Source organism: Colossoma macropomum, unplaced genomic scaffold (assembly GCF_904425465.1).
Source record: "Colossoma macropomum unplaced genomic scaffold, Colossoma_macropomum, whole genome shotgun sequence".
NCBI classification, from domain to species: Eukaryota; Metazoa; Chordata; class Actinopteri; order Characiformes; family Serrasalmidae; genus Colossoma; species Colossoma macropomum.
The window spans coordinates 33,627,987-33,648,277 of record NW_023494802.1 but is presented as its reverse complement, the minus strand read 5'-3'; the positions used below and the strand labels follow the sequence as shown (position 1 = coordinate 33,648,277).

At 40.0% G+C, this 20,291-nt stretch overlaps 2 protein-coding genes and 2 non-coding genes across 8 annotated transcripts; all 4 read left to right on the top strand.

Annotated features, from left to right (window-relative positions):
- The first annotated feature begins 458 nt into the window (after positions 1-458).
- Positions 459-11,631, top strand: mlh3 (mutL homolog 3 (E. coli)). 3 transcript variants are annotated; one of them, XM_036591049.1, is made up of 12 exons: positions 459-655; positions 898-3,527; positions 4,575-4,645; positions 6,202-6,306; positions 6,443-6,527; positions 7,242-7,310; positions 7,502-7,610; positions 10,002-10,161; positions 10,256-10,279; positions 10,449-10,527; positions 10,710-10,858; positions 11,439-11,631. In XM_036591049.1, the coding sequence occupies exons 2-12, from the start codon at positions 899-901 to the stop codon at positions 11,508-11,510; spliced, it is 3,552 nt and encodes a 1,183-aa protein (XP_036446942.1). In that variant the 5' UTR covers positions 459-655; position 898; the 3' UTR covers positions 11,511-11,631. The 3 variants fall into 3 exon arrangements, with proteins under 3 accessions (XP_036446942.1, XP_036446943.1, XP_036446945.1); XM_036591050.1 differs by having other exon boundaries at positions 459-738; XM_036591052.1 differs by lacking the exons at positions 10,002-10,161; positions 10,256-10,279; positions 10,449-10,527; positions 10,710-10,858; positions 11,439-11,631 and adding an exon at positions 9,571-9,931.
- A 156-nt stretch (positions 11,632-11,787) lies between these two features.
- On the top strand, positions 11,788-20,270 carry kansl2 (KAT8 regulatory NSL complex subunit 2). 3 transcript variants are annotated; one of them, XM_036591055.1, is made up of 10 exons: positions 11,788-11,908; positions 12,537-12,793; positions 13,130-13,357; positions 13,556-13,670; positions 13,791-13,954; positions 14,121-14,287; positions 15,882-15,978; positions 16,325-16,578; positions 17,011-17,217; positions 19,913-20,270. In XM_036591055.1, exons 2-10 carry the CDS (start codon positions 12,706-12,708, stop codon positions 20,006-20,008), a joined length of 1,416 nt encoding a protein of 471 aa, XP_036446948.1. In that variant the 5' UTR covers positions 11,788-11,908; positions 12,537-12,705; the 3' UTR covers positions 20,009-20,270. The 3 variants fall into 3 exon arrangements, with proteins under 3 accessions (XP_036446948.1, XP_036446947.1, XP_036446946.1); XM_036591054.1 differs by having other exon boundaries at positions 11,789-11,908; positions 13,182-13,357; positions 17,011-17,201; XM_036591053.1 differs by having other exon boundaries at positions 11,789-11,908; positions 13,182-13,357.
- Positions 16,094-16,230, top strand: LOC118823129. Its single transcript, XR_005008507.1, has one exon. It is a non-coding gene; the product is annotated as a small nucleolar RNA SNORA2/SNORA34 family (small nucleolar RNA).
- On the top strand, positions 19,017-19,149 carry LOC118823130. Its single transcript, XR_005008508.1, has one exon. It is a non-coding gene; the product is annotated as a small nucleolar RNA SNORA2/SNORA34 family (small nucleolar RNA).
- Positions 20,271-20,291: the final 21 nt, after the last annotated feature.

The window sequence follows — 20,291 nt, the reverse complement described above, 5'->3', positions numbered from 1 at the left end:
ACAAATACACACTTATTTATATCTACTACCTATCTTTTTTGCGTTAAAATTCGGTTGTTGATTAGAATCTTAGAAAAAAAAAATCTTCAAAACGTACACAAAAACTGTTTAAGTAAAAACATGACAACAAGGCTTATTTTGTTTATTTTAAAGACAAAAAGAAATTTGCTAAATGGACACTTATTTATTTTTTTAATCGTGTTTAGTAGCCTCGCAAGACCAAGATCGATCCAGATTTTGTTTTATTTTGTCTTTTTAATATGTTAAATTGTAAAAGATAATCGAAATGTTATTAGACGTCTTCAGTCTATAACACGGACGTGAATACTGGATACATGCTACAAACATGTTCGATTCAGCTGATCTGGTTGAACCGATTCATTTAAATGAACCTGTTCAAAAGAAAGATTCGTTTCCAAGTCGGATGTCGCAACTTTGCTGCGTCCGTTGTAGTTCATAACAGACCCGGTGCAGTGAGTGTTTGTGAGGATAGCCGTACCCGCTTTGGTGTCCAGTTTGCCGTACATTAAAACATGTTGCTTCATTTACATTACTGCTGTGATACCAACAGCTGACATACTAAACATGGCGGTGTTGCAGGAAGCTACCTACTTTAGCCGGCTAATACGTCGTTGTATCTGAGGAAAGAAGCAAGGTGATGAGATACCTGTTTTAAAAGTGCTACTTATCAGTTTTAACCAGCTTGACTCTAACACTTCTCAAAACCTGAATTTTGAGGTAAATGTGCATAATTTAAAGACTAAATGTGCCCATAAGGGGGTGCTTATCCCGGTAGGAGGGCATGTTATGTTGCGTATATTATAATGGGGCATGCATTGTTATTGTGTGCCTTGGTTCACAGTGATTTTAAGCTAATTCTGCTATCTTGTGTTTCAGAATGATCAGGACTCTATCCAAAGAAGTCCAAGCAAAGCTGCGCTCTGGAATTGCCATTTTCTCATTGCAGCAGTGTGTGGAGGAGCTTGTACTGAACAGTATTGATGCTGGAGCAACATGTGTTGCTGTGAAGATAGACATAGAAGCCTGCAAAGTCCAGGTCATAGACAACGGCTCTGGGATGGGCCGAGAGGACATGGAGAAGGTAGGAATGAGGTACTGCACAAGCAAATGCAGCTCGCTGGAGGATTTGGATAACCTTCGCTTTTATGGGTTCAGAGGGGAGGCCATTGCCAGCATCATCTCCTTTGCAGCCCTGGTGGAAATATCCTCCCGGACGAAGATGTCTGTAAAAACGTTTGTTAAAATGTTCAATGAAGGTAAGGGGTTGGACGTTTTTGAGGCACAGGATACTCGTCCATCTGCCGGCACTACAGTGCTTATCTGTGACTTCTTTCATAACATGCCGGTCAGGAGAAAGAGGATGGACTCTGTTCTGGAGATTGAGCGCCTTCGTCAGAGGGTGGAGGCCATATCCCTGATGCATCCGTCTGTGTCGTTCACTGTGAAAAAGGACTGCTCTGGTACCATGCTGGTGCAGCTTTCCAAAGCTAGGAACACCTATTACAGGTTTGTTCAAATCCATGGTTTGGCGAGGGCTCAAAAGCTTGGAGAGGTGAACTACACTTATAAACAGTTTCAAATTACCGGATACATTGGTCGCGAGGGCCACTACAACAACAGCTTACAGTTCCTCTTCGTTAACAGCAGACTGCTTCTGAAAACGCGCATTCACAAACTTCTCAACTGCCTTCTTAGGAAATTGAGTAGTTCAAATGTTCCCAACAACAGTCCAAACGCATCTCCTATTATCTCAAGTCCTAAACAACGGGCTGGGACTGATTTACATGGAGTTTATGTCATTAACATCAAGTGCCACTACTCTGAGTATGATGTATGCCTAGAGCCAGCGAAGAGTCTCATAGAGTTCAAAGACTGGGATAGTGTCCTCATCTGCATTGAGGAAGGTGTAAAAACGTTCCTCACAAAGGAAAACTTGGTATCAGAACTTTTGGTGAGTGACGTCCAAAACTTTGAGAGTATCTTTTGTGGCCAAACAAGCAGTCCATGCAGTAATGCAAAGACTCAAGCTTGCCACAAAAACTCTGAAGATGACTTGAAAGAAACAGGACCTTCTAGCTCAACTAGGGAAACAGACACTAATCAAGAAGACATTGTTGAAGATCAGGAGGTCCAGAGTTTTGAACTGATTTTTGAACAGGCGTCCTCAAATGCAGAATCCAGGGCAAGTTCAGATATAGAACCAGAAAGTGAAGTTCAGAACTGTGATGTCGACAAGCCTTTGCAGCCCAATTCAGTGTCTGTGCTGCAGATTGACGATTGTAAAGACCAGAATACGCATGAAGATGATCAGAGTGCACAGGGCCTTGATTTGATTGACATTGACTTTCCAATGAGTGTTAACAATAATAAGATGACACATAGTGAAAATACCAGGATTGCTATGATTGATCATAAAGAAGCCCAGGATAGTTTGAGGAGATTCACTGAACAAAATCTTCACCGTGCACCAAAGAGGAAGTTCTCATTACTCCATGCTCAGAGTCACATAGGTGAAAGTGGTGGGGGGCCTAAGATCGCTAAGGTCACACCGTGTCACAAATTAACACTGTCTTTTGAAACCGGATCGCTCGACAAGTTTAAAAGGATGTATGGCAAGGGAGCTGAAACAAAACGGCAAGCCACGGACGCACAAATCACTGATGGTTTACATCCATCAGTTTCCAGACCTTTTGAATGTTCTGCGTTGCCTGCTTTGCAAGCAAGCAGTAGTTCACTCAGCTTTGGGGTTGAGCAAGTAGAAGACAACTCTTTGTTGAAAGACAGTTCACTTACACTTTATGCTGACACCAAACTCAAAAGTTCTATATCAGTTAGCACGAGGAGTAGAATATCATTGGCTGCAAAGCTCTCTCACTTAAAATGTGACAAGGTACAGAGCAAGAAACTGTCTGAAGGTAACCTCAAAGATACCAAAAATGAAGAGACCCCCATCATTGAAACATTTCCTAACTCTACAACGCAGGATGTAGACTCTGTGGAGAAGTTTTCTCATTGGGATATGTTCAAGAGCAGTGATGGGTCTTCAAAACAAAGTGTGACAGTCCAGAACTCTGGAACAAATGACTCCGTTGAAGATGGCCATCCAGATGAACCCACGTTCACTGTTCCCCATGGACATGACCCATCAACACCCACCTTCACCTCCACAAATGGAGACACTCAGCTCACTTCTAAAATTACGACTTCCCCCGAGCCAGCTATCCCCTCAGGTCAAATAATTAACCCTGCATCACAACATGACCTTGTGCCCTCCAAAACAGGAAATGTGGACCAGGCTCCAGATGAAAGACAAGGCCATGAGAGTGATGGGTTGGTCCCGGTATCAAGTGACTGGCTGACACATTACGATGATTCGTTGGGAAAGCTGGTCTACATCAATCAAGTGACGGGGCTCAGTAAATATGAAGCTCCTTCATTGGAGGCGACACCAGTGCCCTGCACCACAGATGTCACCAATATGGCAGTCAGTGTTGTTTCCAAAACAGGTGTTGTAGCAAATTTCATTCCAATTCACTGTGTTCTCCATGTCCCCAACTCAGTCTTATGAACCACATCTGAGTTTAAGTCCTTCTTACAAACACAATACAACAAAATATACTGTATTAGTCACTGTAATTGTCCCTGATGCAGTAGCAGCCAAAAGGTTTAGATATGCCTGACTGAATGCATGTTTTTCACAACCATATAGACATTTGGTCTTTAGGCTTATGCTTGAAATATGCTTCTATCGCAAATATAAATAGTGTGCAAGTTAGTGCCTATTTATCAATTTAATTCCAAAGCAAAACAAACAGAAAAAGCCCTCCACCAGCAATAGTTTGCAGCAGCCAAAAAGTGCTCCGCTTAGCAATACAGCGATATACAGCAAAACAGCTGTTGATGCCAATATCTGTTGTTTTTCATATACATGTCTGCCAATTCTGATACTGAAACATTCATTATATTTACACATTGGGACTAGGTCAGCCTGGAGTATAAAAAAGTATAATATTTATTTCTATAGTGTTACAAATGTAGTAAATTAATAAAATCCATATCCCGGTACTGCAGCATCACCAAAACCAAGGCTGCCCAAAGTGTGGCCCCGGGCCATATTTGGCCCATGACCTAAATTGTTGTTTTCTCTTTAAAATTGTATTTTTGAAGTATTTTAGTAATAAAATGTAGTCCATGTAATAAAATAGTAATAAAACAGTTTTATCTTTATTGTTGTTTTAAAAAAAATTGGAAAATAGTTAAAATAAGTAAATGCCATTCTGTTAAGAGATCTGTCTTTTGACTGATACTCTTTGTGTTTATGAATTATATATTTTAATCAATTTTTCTTTGCCTGTAGGGTTTGAGTACAGGTGCTACCCTTTTCAGACAGATATTGTACTACCCTTTCTCCCCAAACCTAGAGCAGAAAGAGCCCTTAGTTCAAACATAGACGACAGAGGTAATGCATGACAGTAGTCAAAGTAGGCAAGATGACAAAATGTGTTATGACTCCCACTGATTGTGCTTCTCTCGCTGTTTCCATGATGAGCAAGATGAAGGTCCTGGCTCATTGTCAGCTCTTTTCTCTGAGTGGAGCAACCCAGTGTTTGTACGACCCCCTCAGGTAAGCAAGCTGTATTGATTTGTGTTTTGACTGTTTTGCTCAGCGCCACCCATCACTGATCATGCACATATCTTGGCAAGTGAAAGCATTTTAAATATATGTTGATGTATGTTAAATTTCTCATCATAGGATTTGTTGTAAGACTATTATAAGATTATATAAAGCTGCACTATGTAAGATTTTTTTTACATCGTTACTGAATCAGAAGGAAAAAAACAAGCTAAATCATGATGTCTGAGTGCTGCTGTGAGTCGCCCTGTAAAGTCTGAAATAATTTAAAAGTCAGAGGTGTCAGGCCGAATTTGGCAAGAGTTTTTCGTACCATGTCTTCAGTCTTTATGCATTAGCGTCATACGCACAGCCTCAAAAATAGGGTCTGGCTTGATGTTTTAAATGCAAAATCAACCATATACTTATGGAGAAATAATAACGATAGTAGATAATTTGCTTACATCATCAGAAGACTTGTCCTTCACCAAGTTTTGACTGACTTTGCTTTGAATGCTCTTCTAACACTCTGACAATCATCAGATTCATCCGCTCGAGGGGGTCAGAAGTACAACCCACGTTACAAAATGTTCTTCCACACATTGCATACAGTTATGCATTTCCACCAGAGAGGTCTCCAAATCCCCAAAACTTACATAGAGAAGCTTAACTTATTTATAGAATATATAAATAAAAATATATAAACATGTAAATAAAACCCTGAAATTTATTTGTAGTTGATTGTGTGTTATATTATACTATAGACATTATTATGTAATAGTATCTTTTGCAATATTTTAAAACAAAACATTAAATAATATTTAAGTAGTAACTTCATTAATTATTATTATATTATGGTCGTATGGTCTTAAGGGGTTCATAAATTTTATAAATGCTTATCAATATAGCAGTGTGTATGTAGGGTGGAAGGGTGTTGTGCAGTAGCCCAGTTTGTGTGTGTGTGTGTGTGTGTGTGTGTGTATATAAATAGTCCAACTTTGCATTGTTACAGGAAGCAATGGTAAGGTTATTCTCTGTCCTTTCTTCTCTAAAACGTACTCAGAATCATGTTCAGTTGACCACAAAGTCAACTGAACATAAACCAAACAACATCAATTTTACTATTAAATGCAAATATAGTAATAATAACATTCTGTCTGCTCTCAAGGGATGTTTGAATTTTGGAATCAATGAACCTCAACAAAAAATAATACTCAGATAAGCCATCATGGAAAGATCAATTAGATCATCAGCCGGCAGTGAACAGAGCTTATTTCAACATGTAAAGCAGTAGTTTTCAGCCCCAGTTGTGGTACTGCTACGGGGCCAAAACGAGGAAATACAGCAGTGAACCAGCAGAGTAATTTATAGAGGAATGGTTTCACTGTTTTGTCTCTTATTCATAGTATACAGAAAAAAATATGTTTGAAATCATTATAACAGACAAAGCTTGTCCTCTGTTCTGATACTTTGACACTATTCCTATTCATTATTCAAAAGATCCTGTGCCTAGAATTTAACCTCTGATATTTCATCTGACTACATATTATTTTGTTGTGATTGTAAAGGTTGCTGTGGATGTGACCAGTGGTCAAGCAGAAGGCCTTGCCGTGAAAATCCATAACATTCTCTTCCCTTACCGCTTCACTAAAGATATGATCCACTCAATGAAGGCAAGTACTACCTTCATTGAAATCATTTAAATGTAATTTATGTTCACTCTGAATGTTCTCCTCAACAACTTTATGTGAGTAAAGAGAAATTAGTCATTAAGCTGATACTAAGCCTAGTTATTTGTTCATACTGCAGGTTATTCATCAAGTAGACAAGAAATTTCTTGCCTGTCTCTTAAACACAACAGGCCAGAACACTAATGAGACAACGGAAAGTGGAGGTACGTACAGCTGCATGCAAAAGTTTGGGAGTCCCGGTCAATTTAAAGTGAAGATAAGTTAACACATCCTCTACAGAAAACACAGTTCTGCAGATTTTAATACACAATTACTGTTTATTTGCTAATATATATGTCTGTCTGTCTGCTCTGCGGTGGACTGGTGACCTGTCCAGGTGTATCCTGCCTTCCAGCCAATGACAGCTGGGATAGGCTCCAGCACCACCCCACGGCCCAGGAGGATACGCGGTTTAGATTGTGTGCGTGTGTTTATTTGCTGAATTGAACATATTGAACACACATACCCACCATTATCTAAGCTGCTTATCCTCCTGGGTCGAAGGGCGGTGCTGAAGCCTATCCCAGCACTCATTGGGCAGAAGGCAGGAAACACCCTGGACAGGCCGCTAGTCCATCACAGGGCAAACACAGACATATACACTCACACACACATTCACACCAATTTAGCATCTCCAATTTGCCTGACTGCATGTCTTTGAACTTATTTGTCACTTCTACAAAGTAAATCTACAAAGTATTTGGCCAGGTGTTCTACATACTACTGTATATTTCTATATATTTAATATTTTTAGCTTAATTTTCCAGTGTTCTGTTTGATTAATGGCTTTTCAGTTGGCTCTGGCAACCTAACTTTTGTCTGTTCATGAAGATGCTGAACCTTTTGCAGTATATGTTTTTCTGTATTTACTGTTTCAGGAAACCTTCTGGTGCTGGTCGATCAACATGCTGCACATGAGAGAGTCCGTCTGGAGGGGCTTCTAACAGGTAAAACCAGTAACCTGCGTGAAGCAACTTCTATCAGAGCTTCATTCAGGTTTGGGCACAGAAAGCATATATGCAAATCTATGTATGAGCTGTGTGGCCAAAAATGTAGTCAGGCTCTGAGGATTTGCACGAACGCTCTGGCACCTAAGAAATACAGACATGTATTTGGTACTTTCTTGTGTCTCGTGTAGAGTCCTATGAGGATGACCCAGACACACCGGGTAAAAAGAGACTCTGTTCGTCCAGTGTGAGTCCTCCCCTGGAGATCAGTGTGACAGAGGAGGAGATGAGACTCTTGAGGTCAGTTTTGATGCTGTCAGAGTTTCCGTCCTGGATTAAAGTGATAGCACAGTGAAAAATGTGACCATACCCAGTGGCTTTACATGTGTACTTTATTTAATTAATGTAGTTTCCAGGCAAAACGGCCATTAAGTACAAGTTATTCATTTTTAGCGTCCAAAAATGTCGAAAACAAACATATATTTGACAGAAAAAAGCCTCAACAACTAAACATAATATCATTTTTTTCAGTATTTAGTTTGGTTTATTATTTACAAATTCAGTCTTAGAAGTTGGTTGCATTTTCTGGTTCTCACAATTTAAGTAGTCCAAATTACTTACCTAATTACTTAAATACTTACCTAATTGTAGACTCCATAAAACCTTACTCCATATCCCAGAGGTTCTGTGTTGGTGTCCTAACCTATATCTGATCTCCTCAGAAATGTGTTCTAAAGCCATTTTAGATGCATATCAGACAAAAATGTGCGAGGCGGCTAAGATGTGTTTGGATAGTTGCTTGTGTGAATGTTTGTGTCTCTTTGAAGAGGAGAATAATGTCAGTGACTCTTTTGGGATCAGTCTTTATTGGGAGGACTCAGCTGTAACTGGTTGGTTTTAAGATCAGAATGATAGAAGAGTTAAAGTGGCGGTGGGGTGTGCAAAAGTAAAGAGCAGACAAATTAAATACTGATAGATTTCATGTGCTTGTACTTCATGGCCATTTTGACTGAAATTAATTCATTAATTAAATAAAACAAAAACATTTTTGCATAGTACTGTACTGTACACTGGACACACATTGCACTTCTGACAATGCTTATGTTGCTAGGGACTATTACTGTTCTCTTACTAATGTGCACTGCTAATAATACAGTCATTGCTGTTGAAGACCAGCAGCTTATTTATTTTTCCCCACCCTGTGACCCACTTTTTGTGTCCTGATCCTGTCTAGTCTGTACTGTTCTGTGCTAAAAGGCTGTAAAGTTTAGTGTACAGTGTATTTGTCAATCTTTGTTGTATTTGTCTGTTGCTGTTTCATGTTAAATATTGCAAATATTGTAATGTACTGTAGTGTCCTACAGTAAATATATTTCATGCCTCATGCAACACATCTGTGGTGACAAGTTGACTTTGACTCTGAAATTCGATCTCCACAACTTTCCCCTTGCCCCAAATGTAGTCAACCAAGACACGTTTGGTCTGAAGTTTCTTTACTTTTGCCCTGAAACTGTAAGACTAATGTTAGAAACTTGTATCCCACAACTTAGCACTGAGCAGCTGCATGCCTAAATCATCACACAGTTGCCTCAAACCACATTGAGTTGTTAAAGAAGAATTCCACCAGTCATTCAAAGCGTCTGTAAAAGTCACTCATTAAGATGTAAACAGTCATTCAGAGTAGTTTGACATTAATCATTCTAGGGAAACTTACTGAGCCAGAATTGTTCACAGTGGATGTGATGGGAACCGGACATCTGAAGAGTTTAATGCTTCTTAAAGCTGTCACACAAAAAGTTATTACATAAAACAATACAAATATGTTGTTTGCTGTCTTTATCAATAGTTTTGAGATAAGCTTCTGGAGTGGTACATGCAGGATGTTGTTATACAAAACAGTCCCCAAAGAAAAGTTACTGTATCAATTTTTTTTTTAACCATTATCAACATTACATATAAAACTCAGCTGGTCATATTGGATAGCAAATAAAATGGCTATATTTTGGTTGTAGATATTGTGACCCCTGGTTACTATTAGCACCACTGTGGAAAAAGTCAAAGTCAGAAAGTTTCTTTTCAATATATCATTTCCTTTGTTTTATTTTTCCCAGTTTTCTCCCCGCTAAGTAGGTTTCCCCCCTTCACACGATGCTACCAAGCTGGGAGGGTGATGGCTAGCACATGCTTCTATTGAGTCATGCCAGCTCATCTTTTCATTGCGCTTAGAGGAGAATGCTAACTGCCAGTTCTGTTACATCAGCTAACAGATGCCTACGTTGGCAAACATTGTGCTGAGTGATGGGGCAGAAGAAGCACCATTCTACCTGAGAGAGTCCCGGTCATGAATGGCTGTGGCATCACTGGAATTTGATCTCATAGTCTCCTGATGATATGTCCAAGACGATTGCACCACTTACAATGTACCATTTTACATTAATCCACTTTGAATGACTTTATTTGCATCTCAACAATTGAATCAGGTAGATAATGTTAAAAACTCCTAGAATTTTCTTTTGCGTAATCTCAAACGGACTGTCGTCCATAAAAATAGACAAAAGTACAAACACAATTCAGATGGCTGCTGCAACTGCTTTTAGCTATGTGATGTACCCTTGTCCATGCTTTTCACTAAGTAAATACTAATTGCATGTGTACTAACAGTGAGTAACTGCATATGCTTTTGTTCTGCAGGTTGTATCAGCCTCTTCTAAGAGACCTGGCTCTAGAAGTAGGCTTTCCACAGACAGAGGAGTCACATGTGCTACTAGAGCGACTCCCCACATGTTTCATAGAGAAGGAGAACACGGAGCTGCGGCGTGGCAGACGCACCGTCATTGAGTCTATTGCAGAGGTCAGACCTGCAACAGTTTTACTCAGGGCTTTAAATTACACTGGAAGTTTAATTAAGAAGTTGGTAATTGATTTTTCTTCTTCTGTCTATTCAGGAATACTTGCGAGAGCACATTGAGGTAGGTCAGAGCTTTGCACCATACTTGCCTGGATTTTGCCTGTATTTAAGTGAAATTGGATTACACCTAGGTTTATGTCCTCTTATATAATCAAAGTAAAGGTAGACTTCTGGAGGCATTTTTGGAATTAATAGACTTCATTTAATTAGATCTGACTCATCTTTTTCAGTTTCTGCATACGGCAGGAAGAGTGAGAAGTACTCTTCCTCTAACAGTCCACAATGTTCTTGCTTCACAAGCTTGTCATGGTCAGTATCTTGAATGCACCACAAATGGACTTTTCATTGTTATAAACAACAAGTATAAATAGCATCATTTTGTTTACAAGAGACATTCATGCTGTTGAGAGCTAATTCATTGCATAACCATATTCAGCACTTTTTGGATCACTTGATCTCGTCAGTTTCGATAATCAGTCTTGTCTTAACAGGAGCAATTAAATTCAATGATGTTTTGAGTAAAGAAGAGTGCTGCAGCCTGGTGGGATCCCTCGCGTCCTGTCAGCTACCCTTTCAGTGTGCTCACGGAAGGCCCTCCATTGTCCCACTAGTTGATCTTCTCCATTTAGATAATGAACAGGTATTTCTGTGTCCTGCACATGTTAAATTTCTGTTTAAAAAATAAAATTTCATCAGTACTATAGTTTCACAAATAGGAGTAACTGTCAGTAGACATTATGCATCCTAACAGTTAACTAAGTAGGGGAAATACCACAGAGGTTTCCTCCATAGTAAGGATTTATTGTTATGTGATTCAAAACACTTCAGTGTTCAATAGATGATCTGCATACAGTTGTGTGCAAAAGTCAGAAACCACCCTCCATTTATTCAAAAATAAAGGCAAAACAGCCGCCACTCAGTACAAATTATTAATTTTTCAGGGGAAAAAGCCACACTTCCAAAGTTCAGTCTTAGAAGTTGGTTGTATTTTCTGCTTCCTGCTCAGTAAAGGCTTCTAGACAGCTACACCTCCTTTCAGACCCATAGTGCCGAAGTTTCGTCTCACAGTGGAGGGATAAAAAAGCTTGTAATTAATGGCCGTTTTACCTGGAAATTAAATAAATGAAGGAAAGCCTCTGACTTTTACAAAATCAAAATTTTTACACATTTCAGTATGTATGACTCAATTTTGATGGTCATGTCTTATTTATTATCCACAGGACCTCCCCAAACCAAATCTCAGGAAGTTAAGAAGAATGTACAAGGCATGGCAACTTTATGGAAAGAATTAACTTATGCAGAACATGAATTTCAGAAAAGGACCTCTGGCTTTGCAATTTTACATTAAATAATTTATTTTCATATAAATCCTGGTATGTTTCTTGCTTTCAGTGATGCATCAGACTACAGTAACGTGTAGGAAACACCTAGTTTGTACAAGGACGTTTGAAGATGATGAATATTAATTTTGCAAAGATTGACTAACGGAACAGCCAATAGGGAAAGAACGTGTCTCGTTGACGCGTTCACTGTGTCCAATCAAATAGCTCAGTGAGAGGTAACGAGCCAATCACAGTTGAGGAGGGCGGGCCTATTGGGGGAGGACGCGGGCTCATCGTTGGGCAAGACCCGACTTGCGTTTGCTTTTGTGACGGACTCCGGAGTTTGGCTACAGCGGAGTGAAATACCGGTGAGTAGTGAGTATTTTAGATCATAAAATAAATATTTAGTGTTTGATTTAGCTGTAGTAATAGCAGAAACCTATATTTATAAAGTCGAAGTGGCTTTTTGTGGGATTTTGCCTCGAGCTAACGTGCTAACAGCTCGGCGGCCGTTCAAAGATGGCCGACCTGTACGTTGGCCGTGTTGTGCAGGGCCGGGGCGGGTTCAAGACGTGTTTTTAAAAGATCTGTTTTAATGAGCGCTGTTGGCTGCTTTAACGAAAATACCACCGTACTGTGGAAATGTGGCTGGCTGAATTGTTGGAAAAGACATTTAGTTTGATAATACAAACGGACATCTTCATAATCTGCCGCACACGTGGTGTGTCCTCATTCAGCATCAGCAGTTCAGAAATGTACACAGTTAATGGTTACATATATATGTATATAAATAAAAGCTCTTGACTCACCAGGTTTCTGAAGCATGATGTTTCATGTCAAACCACTCTGAATGACTTTGTTTACGTGTTAACAATTTAATTAAGCAGAAATTCCTCTTTAAGAAGAATGTGTTCCGTGCACAAATGAATAAAAATATGACTTGGAAGTCAGACTGCTTTCTGCTATGAGTGACTGGCCAGGTTTTCTCCCATACAGGCCAAGATGAACCGGATTCGGATCCACGTGCTGCCGTCAAGCAGGGGACGGGTCACTCAGGCTGGTCGCACCCAGGAGCCCCAGGCCTGCGCCTACACCCAAAGAGCCTGCTCACAACCCCGCCTGGAAGGTTGGGAGTTCTGCATCAAGCACATACTGGAGGACAAGAATGCCCCTTACAGGCAGTGCAGCTATGTGTCCAACAAAAATGGCAAGCGCTGTCCCAATGCAGCACCGAAACCTGAGAAGAAGGATGGGTAAAGATATTTCTTTATCACGCAATTCAGACCAGGAGTCACCGGTCTTATCTGCAAAGGGCTGGCATGTTTGCAGGTTTTCATTCCAACCAATCGGCAGCACTCTTGACTCTGCTTGTATAATTTGTTGGACCCGTTTACAAACAAACACCTCATGTGAAGTGCTCTTTTGCCTCAGTTATAAGGAAAACCTGCAGCTATGCCGGCCCTTTGTGGATAAGATGGGAGACCCCTGGTTGGGGTAAATGCCATTCGTTTCCTATATTCTAACTATATTGTGCATGCTTTGTGTGGTCCCTTATCTCTCTGATGATACCAATGTTATATTTGTTTCAGATTGTTCTGATCATCCTTTTGACATGGGCTGTGTTGCATTTTCTCTGTCCAGTGTGGCGTTTTGTGCTGAGCATGCCCATAGAAATGCTCTGGCTTTGCAAGCACAGATGCGCAAGGCCTCCTCGGGACCTTCCCCAGAGATGCTGCTCTCTCAGCTCAGCGGCTACAGCAGGGCAGAATCGGGAGCCCTCGGCCAAGATGGACGCAGTGAAGCAAGCCGCATTCTAGGCAGGTCTCTTTCCAGCGTTGTTTAGTTTATTCTTATCAGACAAAGATTAATTATGTAATTACAGTTAGCTGCAGTATAGATTATAAAATGGAACAAAGGTAATAAGATTATGAACAATAACTTGAAATTGTAGATTCAAATTGGAGGATGGAGACCACTGTGGTAAATCCTCGCTGAACCTGTCTGTCTTTGTGTAGATGAGGATAGCTGGAGTGAAGAGGAGCAGGACCCGGTGGTGTTGGATCAGATGTGGAGAGGGGATCCAGACAGTGAAGCTGACAGCATAGATAGCGATCACGAAGACCCGCTGAAGTGAGTGGCTTTGGTATTCGTGATGCAGATACAAAACTTTGTGTTTAGAGTTTGAATTGTCAGATGAACGTTTTACAGGGTGTGTTTCTACATTTCTTAATGTGTAATTTTTATTTCTAGACATGCTGGCATATACACAGCCGAAGAAGTCGCTCTTATTACTCGTGAAAAGCTCATCAGACTCCAGTCACTGTACATAGACCAGTTTAAACGACTGCAGCACTTGCTGAAGGAAAAAAAACGACGCTACTTGCACAGCCGCAAGATTGAGCATGAGACAATAGGTAACACTGCTTCACTAACCCTCTGCATCTGATGTAGAGTTGTGGAATACAGTGCTGTATGTTAATGAGTACCTACAGATTTGACATGCATTGTGACTGTGTAATAAACCGTTGACATGTTGGTGCACTGTTGTTTAATGTATCACACCGTTGTGTTGTGAAACAGGCAGCAGTCTTTTGACGGGACCTGAAGGTCTGTCCATGAAGGAACGAGAAAATCTTAGAAAGCTGAAGGCTCTGCGACGCTACCGTCGTCGTTATGGTGTTGAGGCTTTGTTACACAGGCAACTCAGAGAACGCAGACAGGCTATAACCGAGGGAGGAACAGCACAGGTAAGGGGGGCATGAATTACACACTAAAAATGCTTAGTGCTGCTCTTAGCTTTTCTCATCAGTCCTGGGGTCAGTTCAGTTTTGGTAGTCCTGAGGTTATTTTCAAAAGTACACCTCTTTTTACAGACGTAGAACAGAATTTAGCTCATATGATTAGCTCACACGATATAGAGTGCATCTTTATGTGCATTGGTCTAATGGCACACAAAGCCAAAGGATCTTTGACAGAAGGACAGTAGTTTGTATGCGGTGCAAATGGGAAGATGTGAAAAGCAAACAATAGAAAAAATCATAGTTTTCTAATGTGCATTTCTACTTTTTACTTATTTACTGGAGGAGAAACTATACAATGTAATGTTTCATTCAATATGTGCCTCTCAGTCCAACAAGCATAGGTATTGAAATATACATTCAGCTAATGATTCTCATTCTTAATCATTCAAGCAGAATTAATGAACTGCTCCTATCTATTTCAAACCCCTGGGTTTCACATGTGATCTGATGTCACAGGCTAATGGTATCAGATGTTTATTTATCGGTGCAAATGAACATCTCGGATGACAGCAAAATGCTTGTACTATTAAACTTAGCCTGCTTATGCATAGTGTTCAACTGCTCTTGTGAATTAGTCCAAAACATGAAACCTCATTAGGGCTGAGGCCAAAAAAGGGTCATAATGCCAAAGAAGAACAATAAATCTTTCTCCCTCTCTTTCCCAAATGCTTTCCCTTTGGAACTTTCAGAAAACATAAAAAATCTAAGATATAAGTAATCAGTATCACTGTATGCATAATCAACAGATAAAGTAAGTGTAATTGAAGAGAGTTAAATCCTGTATGATTCTCACTTACTTACTTACTTACTTTATTTATTTATTTGTTTGTTTTCCCTACATTCAACAGAGTGGAGCAAGTACTCAGTTTAATAATCATTGTGTTACATGAAGTATAGTGAAAATTAAATAAGCAAGCCCACAATGAAAACATGAAAAGTGCATCCTCTTTACCTCAAAATTGAGAACGGTGGGAAAAATACTGCGGTTTTTTAATCAATGTTGAATGCTTGAATAAACAGAAAATGTTAACATATGGGCAGATTTTTGGACAGTCCCTGGTGTGCTGCATCATTTCGGCTGTATCATATTCACTTTATTGAATCAAGTTGCCACCATATCAAATCAAATTCTGAATTTTGCGACTGCACCCGTTACTTTATTTGTTTATTTACTTTTATGTCCAAATTGAGCTGTCTGTATATGTATGTTTCTTCAAGATTAATTTATCGCTACTCATCCCTCCTACAGTAGTTAGAAAACGCATAACTGGATAGAACAATTTCTGGCATGCCCATCTTGGGACATTCTGGGATAGAGTTCCTTGAATTTGCATGTAATGTGGGAATAGCAGCACTGATGCAAATCCAGTTTCTGTGTAACAGACGAAATTATGTGGGCAGATATAGGTGAAACGTGAATAAATCTTATCTAGACGTTACTGGATATGACACACATGAAATGCCAGGTATTATTAGGCTTTTTCACGTGAAAACAGTTTCATTATGTAACATTGTAAGTTTATATGTGGTCTTTCAACAGGCTCACTCAGTACGACCAAGCCAGAGGTGCATTTCCTTTGTGGAAGGAACACGATGTTCAAACCAGTGCCTGCCTATGACGCGACATTGTGTCTCTCGTATCCTTCTTCTCAGAGTTTGAGTTATGCAGCATATAAACCAAAATGTACATCTTCCTACATTTAGCAACGCCATGTTCATGTACCTAATCTTCCACATTCTTCTTTCAGTCCTTTAGCCCTGAATCAAGGCCAGCAACTTGCTGTAGCTGTTGGTTTCAAACAGTGGCTGAAATCAAAGTCTTCACATGGTCTGTTGACTTTCCCAAACTAACCAAATGGGAAAAATCAATTCAGTTTGAAGAGACATTCAAACTTTACACTTACCATATATTGCTAGACCGCTGCAGTAACATAGCCCATCATTCATGCCTGTAAATCATTTTTCTTTAACTATTCACAATAGACATTTACCAAGATGGTAGTCAGGTACTGTTTAAGATGTGTCCTGGCCTGAAGGATGTACCCTGTGACCGACCTGTGCATATGGGCCAGTCAGAGGAGCCACGGTGCCCTTTACATCTCTCTCTGCCGCCTCCCATGTATCAGCCTGAGCAGGAGACCTTGGCCCCAGAACAGCTGGCCTCAGCCCCCACAGACCTGTATCTCAGCGCTGCAGAGCTGCAGCCCACTGAGAGTCTGCCACTGGAGTTCAGTGATGTATGTATTGTTATTGGTAGTCATTAATAGGGCTACTCAAGTAGGCTTAGAAAAAAAGCGTTTTATCCAGCCTTGCTGCTGTTTTAACTGTTGCCAGTCTCTTGGCTGCAAAGGTCTTGACAGTAGACAAATGTTGTCTCCTTAACTCCTATGTAGTCAATTTGCCATCTAAGTTCGGTTCTGCTCCATGTTTATAGATAACAGAATGTCATGTTGTCTCAGTCCATATAATAAAATTTATAAGATCATTTATCAACTTGAAGTGGTCTTAGGCTTGCCTTTGATTTAAACACATATTTGACCTGATGTCAACTGGTAGCTACAGATTTGTTACTTGATGGCTATGTTAGCCTTAGTCAAAAGAACATAGAGTTATAATGTCAAAGCTAAAGTTAGTTGAAAGATAATTGCGAGGCTTACTCTGTATTGCAGGATCTGGATGTGGTGGGAGATGAGGGGATGCAGTGCCCACCGTCACCTCTGCTCTTCGACACAGCGCTGGCTCTGGAGGACCAGACCATCCGTGCCATAGCTGAGGCCCCCATGGACATCCTGACTGGGGCTGAGCATGGAGATCTGGACGGCTCATCACATGACCCAGAGCTTTCAGAAACGGATGAAATGTCAGTGATAGATCAGGTAAATATGGTTTTAAAGGAATGTTTTGGCGAAAAATCTAAATTACACATTTTTCCACTTAGCCCAGATGTAGCTGATCAGCCAAGCCATGTGTGTCCAAATTTTGCATATTTAGTTTTAAACTGGAGCTATGAGGCTCATGTAGCTGACAGATTTTAGAAGTTAAGTCACCGAATTGTTTTGAGTGAGTACTTCCCCAAAACTTTTCTCAACCTGCTCGAATCACAGATTTCACAGATTTGTCAGTGTAGTTTAGAGCACAGTATGACTTACGGTGAACTATAAAAATGAACAGAACTGTTTAGCTGAATACTCCAGTCAGCCATTTTAGACATCCTTCCAGAGTCCGTCTCGTTTGTGTGCATGCAAGCAGAAGGATGCCATGAATTATGCTTGCGATTTTGTCATTTCTAAACTGTTAATCTTGAATTTTTGAACTGAAAATATAATTTTATAAATAAAACCCGAAATCACATGTAGCGTCCTTTAGAGCTGCAAGATTAATCATTTTAATCAAAGTTGTGAGAGTGCAATTCTTAAAATGCAAGAGCTGCAATTTTAATTATATCGTACATCATTTAACATTTATCTTAAGTAGTAGGAGGTTATATTTAACCTACTAACACAGAGCTCGCACTTCGGCAGTGTGGCATACTACATTTACTACATTCAAGCCCAAAAAAGTGTGCTTGTATTCTTGAAGGGTGGGACAAAGGACCTGGAGCTCATTTAAATCTCATTTAGATACTTTGCCTGAACTGTTCAGAGATGTGCCTGTGCACAAAAGGGAGTCTGAATTCGACACAACACCTGTGGCCGACCACAGGGTTCGTCATGGTGAAAGGTAATTTTTATAGGTCACAGTAATTCATACTGTCCTAAACGACATTGACAGGTCTGTGTGACCTTAGTGAAGATCTGGACGCAGGTTGAAAGTTTGAGGATGTATTTACATAAAAGTTTGAGTGACTATTACCTTCTAGTCAATGTTATGCTCTTAACTCCAGCACTAAACAAAAGCAGAATTTGGACTCTGAATATATCTTGGCTGATCGACTGCAGCTGGAATAAGTGGAAAATTGTGTAAATTAGAATTTTCGTCAAACTATTCCTTTAAGCAGACATGGCGTTTAGAATTTGATCTGCTTTTTCTGCATACAGTGTGGTGTACTAATGTAAATATAACAGTGCTGCATGTGCAGTACTGCACTATTCTGCTTTGTATGTGCTTCTCAACTCGGTGGTGTTTTATGTATCTTATTATTTACAGCTTATATGGTGTCTTCCTGTAGGTGCAAACCTATTATCTCATCTTGCACTTCATTGTTTGTTGATTAGTACATATACACAGAGATATTTTGTAGATTCTGCCAATGTGTGGCAATAAAGAATCTTGAAAACGCTGCTTGCAAGCCTGAGTTACAGCCCAGTGCTGGGGTCAGATTTCAGCTGTGCTGTTCAAACAGAAGTCCAGTATGTATGAACTTGGCTGGGCAGGAATAGGATAATGTGGGTCACTGTCACATAGCAAGTTGAATGTTTAGTGTTACCAAACTTGGAGGATGAAAAACTTGGCCATACTGCTTGCGGCAGCATACCTCTGGATGTAGAGACTAAATTAGAGACTGAGACAAAAAAATGGAGTGTTTTAAATTCCTAAGAGTACTGTAAATCATGCACTGTCATTTGCTTTACCATGTTGAAGCCATTTGCTGGTTAAGGTTAAAGGTTATTTACAGCAGTTTGCTTCAGTCTCAAGTTTGAGATTCAGTTCCTCCTGCTAAAGTCACACCAGTTCTTTAGCCCTGAATGAAGGCCAGCAACGTGTTGTAGCTGTTGGTTTCAAACAGTGGCTAAAATCAAAGTCTTCACATGGTGTGTTGAGTCTCCCAACCTTAAAATGGGGAGTCAGCTTGTTTTAAAGAAACACTTCAAGCTTAAGCTCATCATAGTGCTGTACCTCTGCAGTAACACTAACTAGATCTTTGGGTCTGTCTAGAAGTTTTAGTCTGGACAAGAATACAGTTCAAGCACTTTGTCAGAGTCCAACTCAACCTGATCAAGTTTTTAGTCTGTACTTGACTTCAGATGGACAAAACCCACATGAACAATTTGAGTCCAAAACTGACCAGAGCTTGAAAAATTTGTTTGAAACTGGCCTTAGCTGGCCTTTCATCATCCAGAGTGCTGAATAAAACCTGACAGGACAGCACAGTTTAAATTACCGTGTGGCGACAGTGATAGCTGTCATTAGATAGTTGATTTAAATATATATACAGCTGTCTAAAATTAAGTTTAAATTCTGCTTGAAACAAATGTCTTGAAAGAAATGTCACAAACTTCTGTAGTCTGGATACACTTTCCATGATTCCATGATCTCGCACTGTGTGGTGCTGATATAGCAAAATGTTAGTCTTCACCTGTTTAATACTAAAACTCTTTTTCTTTACATAGAACACATGTATTTGTGTGAATATATAAAAAAAAGTTAAATGTACACATTTTTTTTTTTAATGTCCATGTCCTATGCATCCTTTTATCCCTCAAGTGTGGATTTACCAAGACAGTAGCCGTGTGCCATGATGAGTTGTGACCTGTTACCAGCCTCTGCTGAAACCCCTGCCTTTCTGTTGTCTTAAACTCCATAATCGAAGAGCACTTAAAAAGACCTTCTTTTTTTTCCCTTTTTCCCCAGGCCGTGTCAGAGGTACCCGAGACAGCAGGAGAGGAGGATGCCACGCAGAATTCATCAAAGGACCCTGACACAATAACAACAGATGCCACATCCTGAGCACCTTGTGACCTGAATTTCTCAGCTGTCTGTAGACCTTATTACCTGCTGCACTGTTGTGGTTTCAGAACATGGAGTCTGACCAAAAGCCATATTTACAAAGCCTGCCCCCGCAGTGCAAAGACTGTACCCTATTTATGGAAAACGTTCAGATGTGTATTATAAAAGGTAATCGCTAGAGGACTGATGTTAACATAGAAACTGCGCCTGAATCTGTTGTTGTACTTGGAAATAAAACAGAACGTGTCACCGTAGTCCTGAATCTTTGGCATATGCTTATTCA

Bases quoted from the DNA above. Each gene is read 5' to 3' on its own strand.
- mlh3 (XM_036591049.1), top strand. From the start codon at position 899: ATGATCAGGACTCTATCCAAAGAAGTCCAAGCAAAGCTGCGCTCTGGA. The intron at 4,646-6,201 runs GTAAGCAAGCTG...GTGATTGTAAAG, and splicing joins TGTTTGTACGACCCCCTCAG to GTTGCTGTGGATGTGACCAG. The intron at 7,311-7,501 runs GTAAAACCAGTA...TGTCTCGTGTAG, and splicing joins TCTGGAGGGGCTTCTAACAG to AGTCCTATGAGGATGACCCA.
- kansl2 (XM_036591053.1), top strand. From the start codon at position 12,543: ATGAACCGGATTCGGATCCACGTGCTGCCGTCAAGCAGGGGACGGGTC. The intron at 13,358-13,555 runs GCAGGTCTCTTT...GTCTTTGTGTAG, and splicing joins TGAAGCAAGCCGCATTCTAG to ATGAGGATAGCTGGAGTGAA. The intron at 15,979-16,324 runs GTATCCTTCTTC...TATTCACAATAG, and splicing joins GACGCGACATTGTGTCTCTC to ACATTTACCAAGATGGTAGT.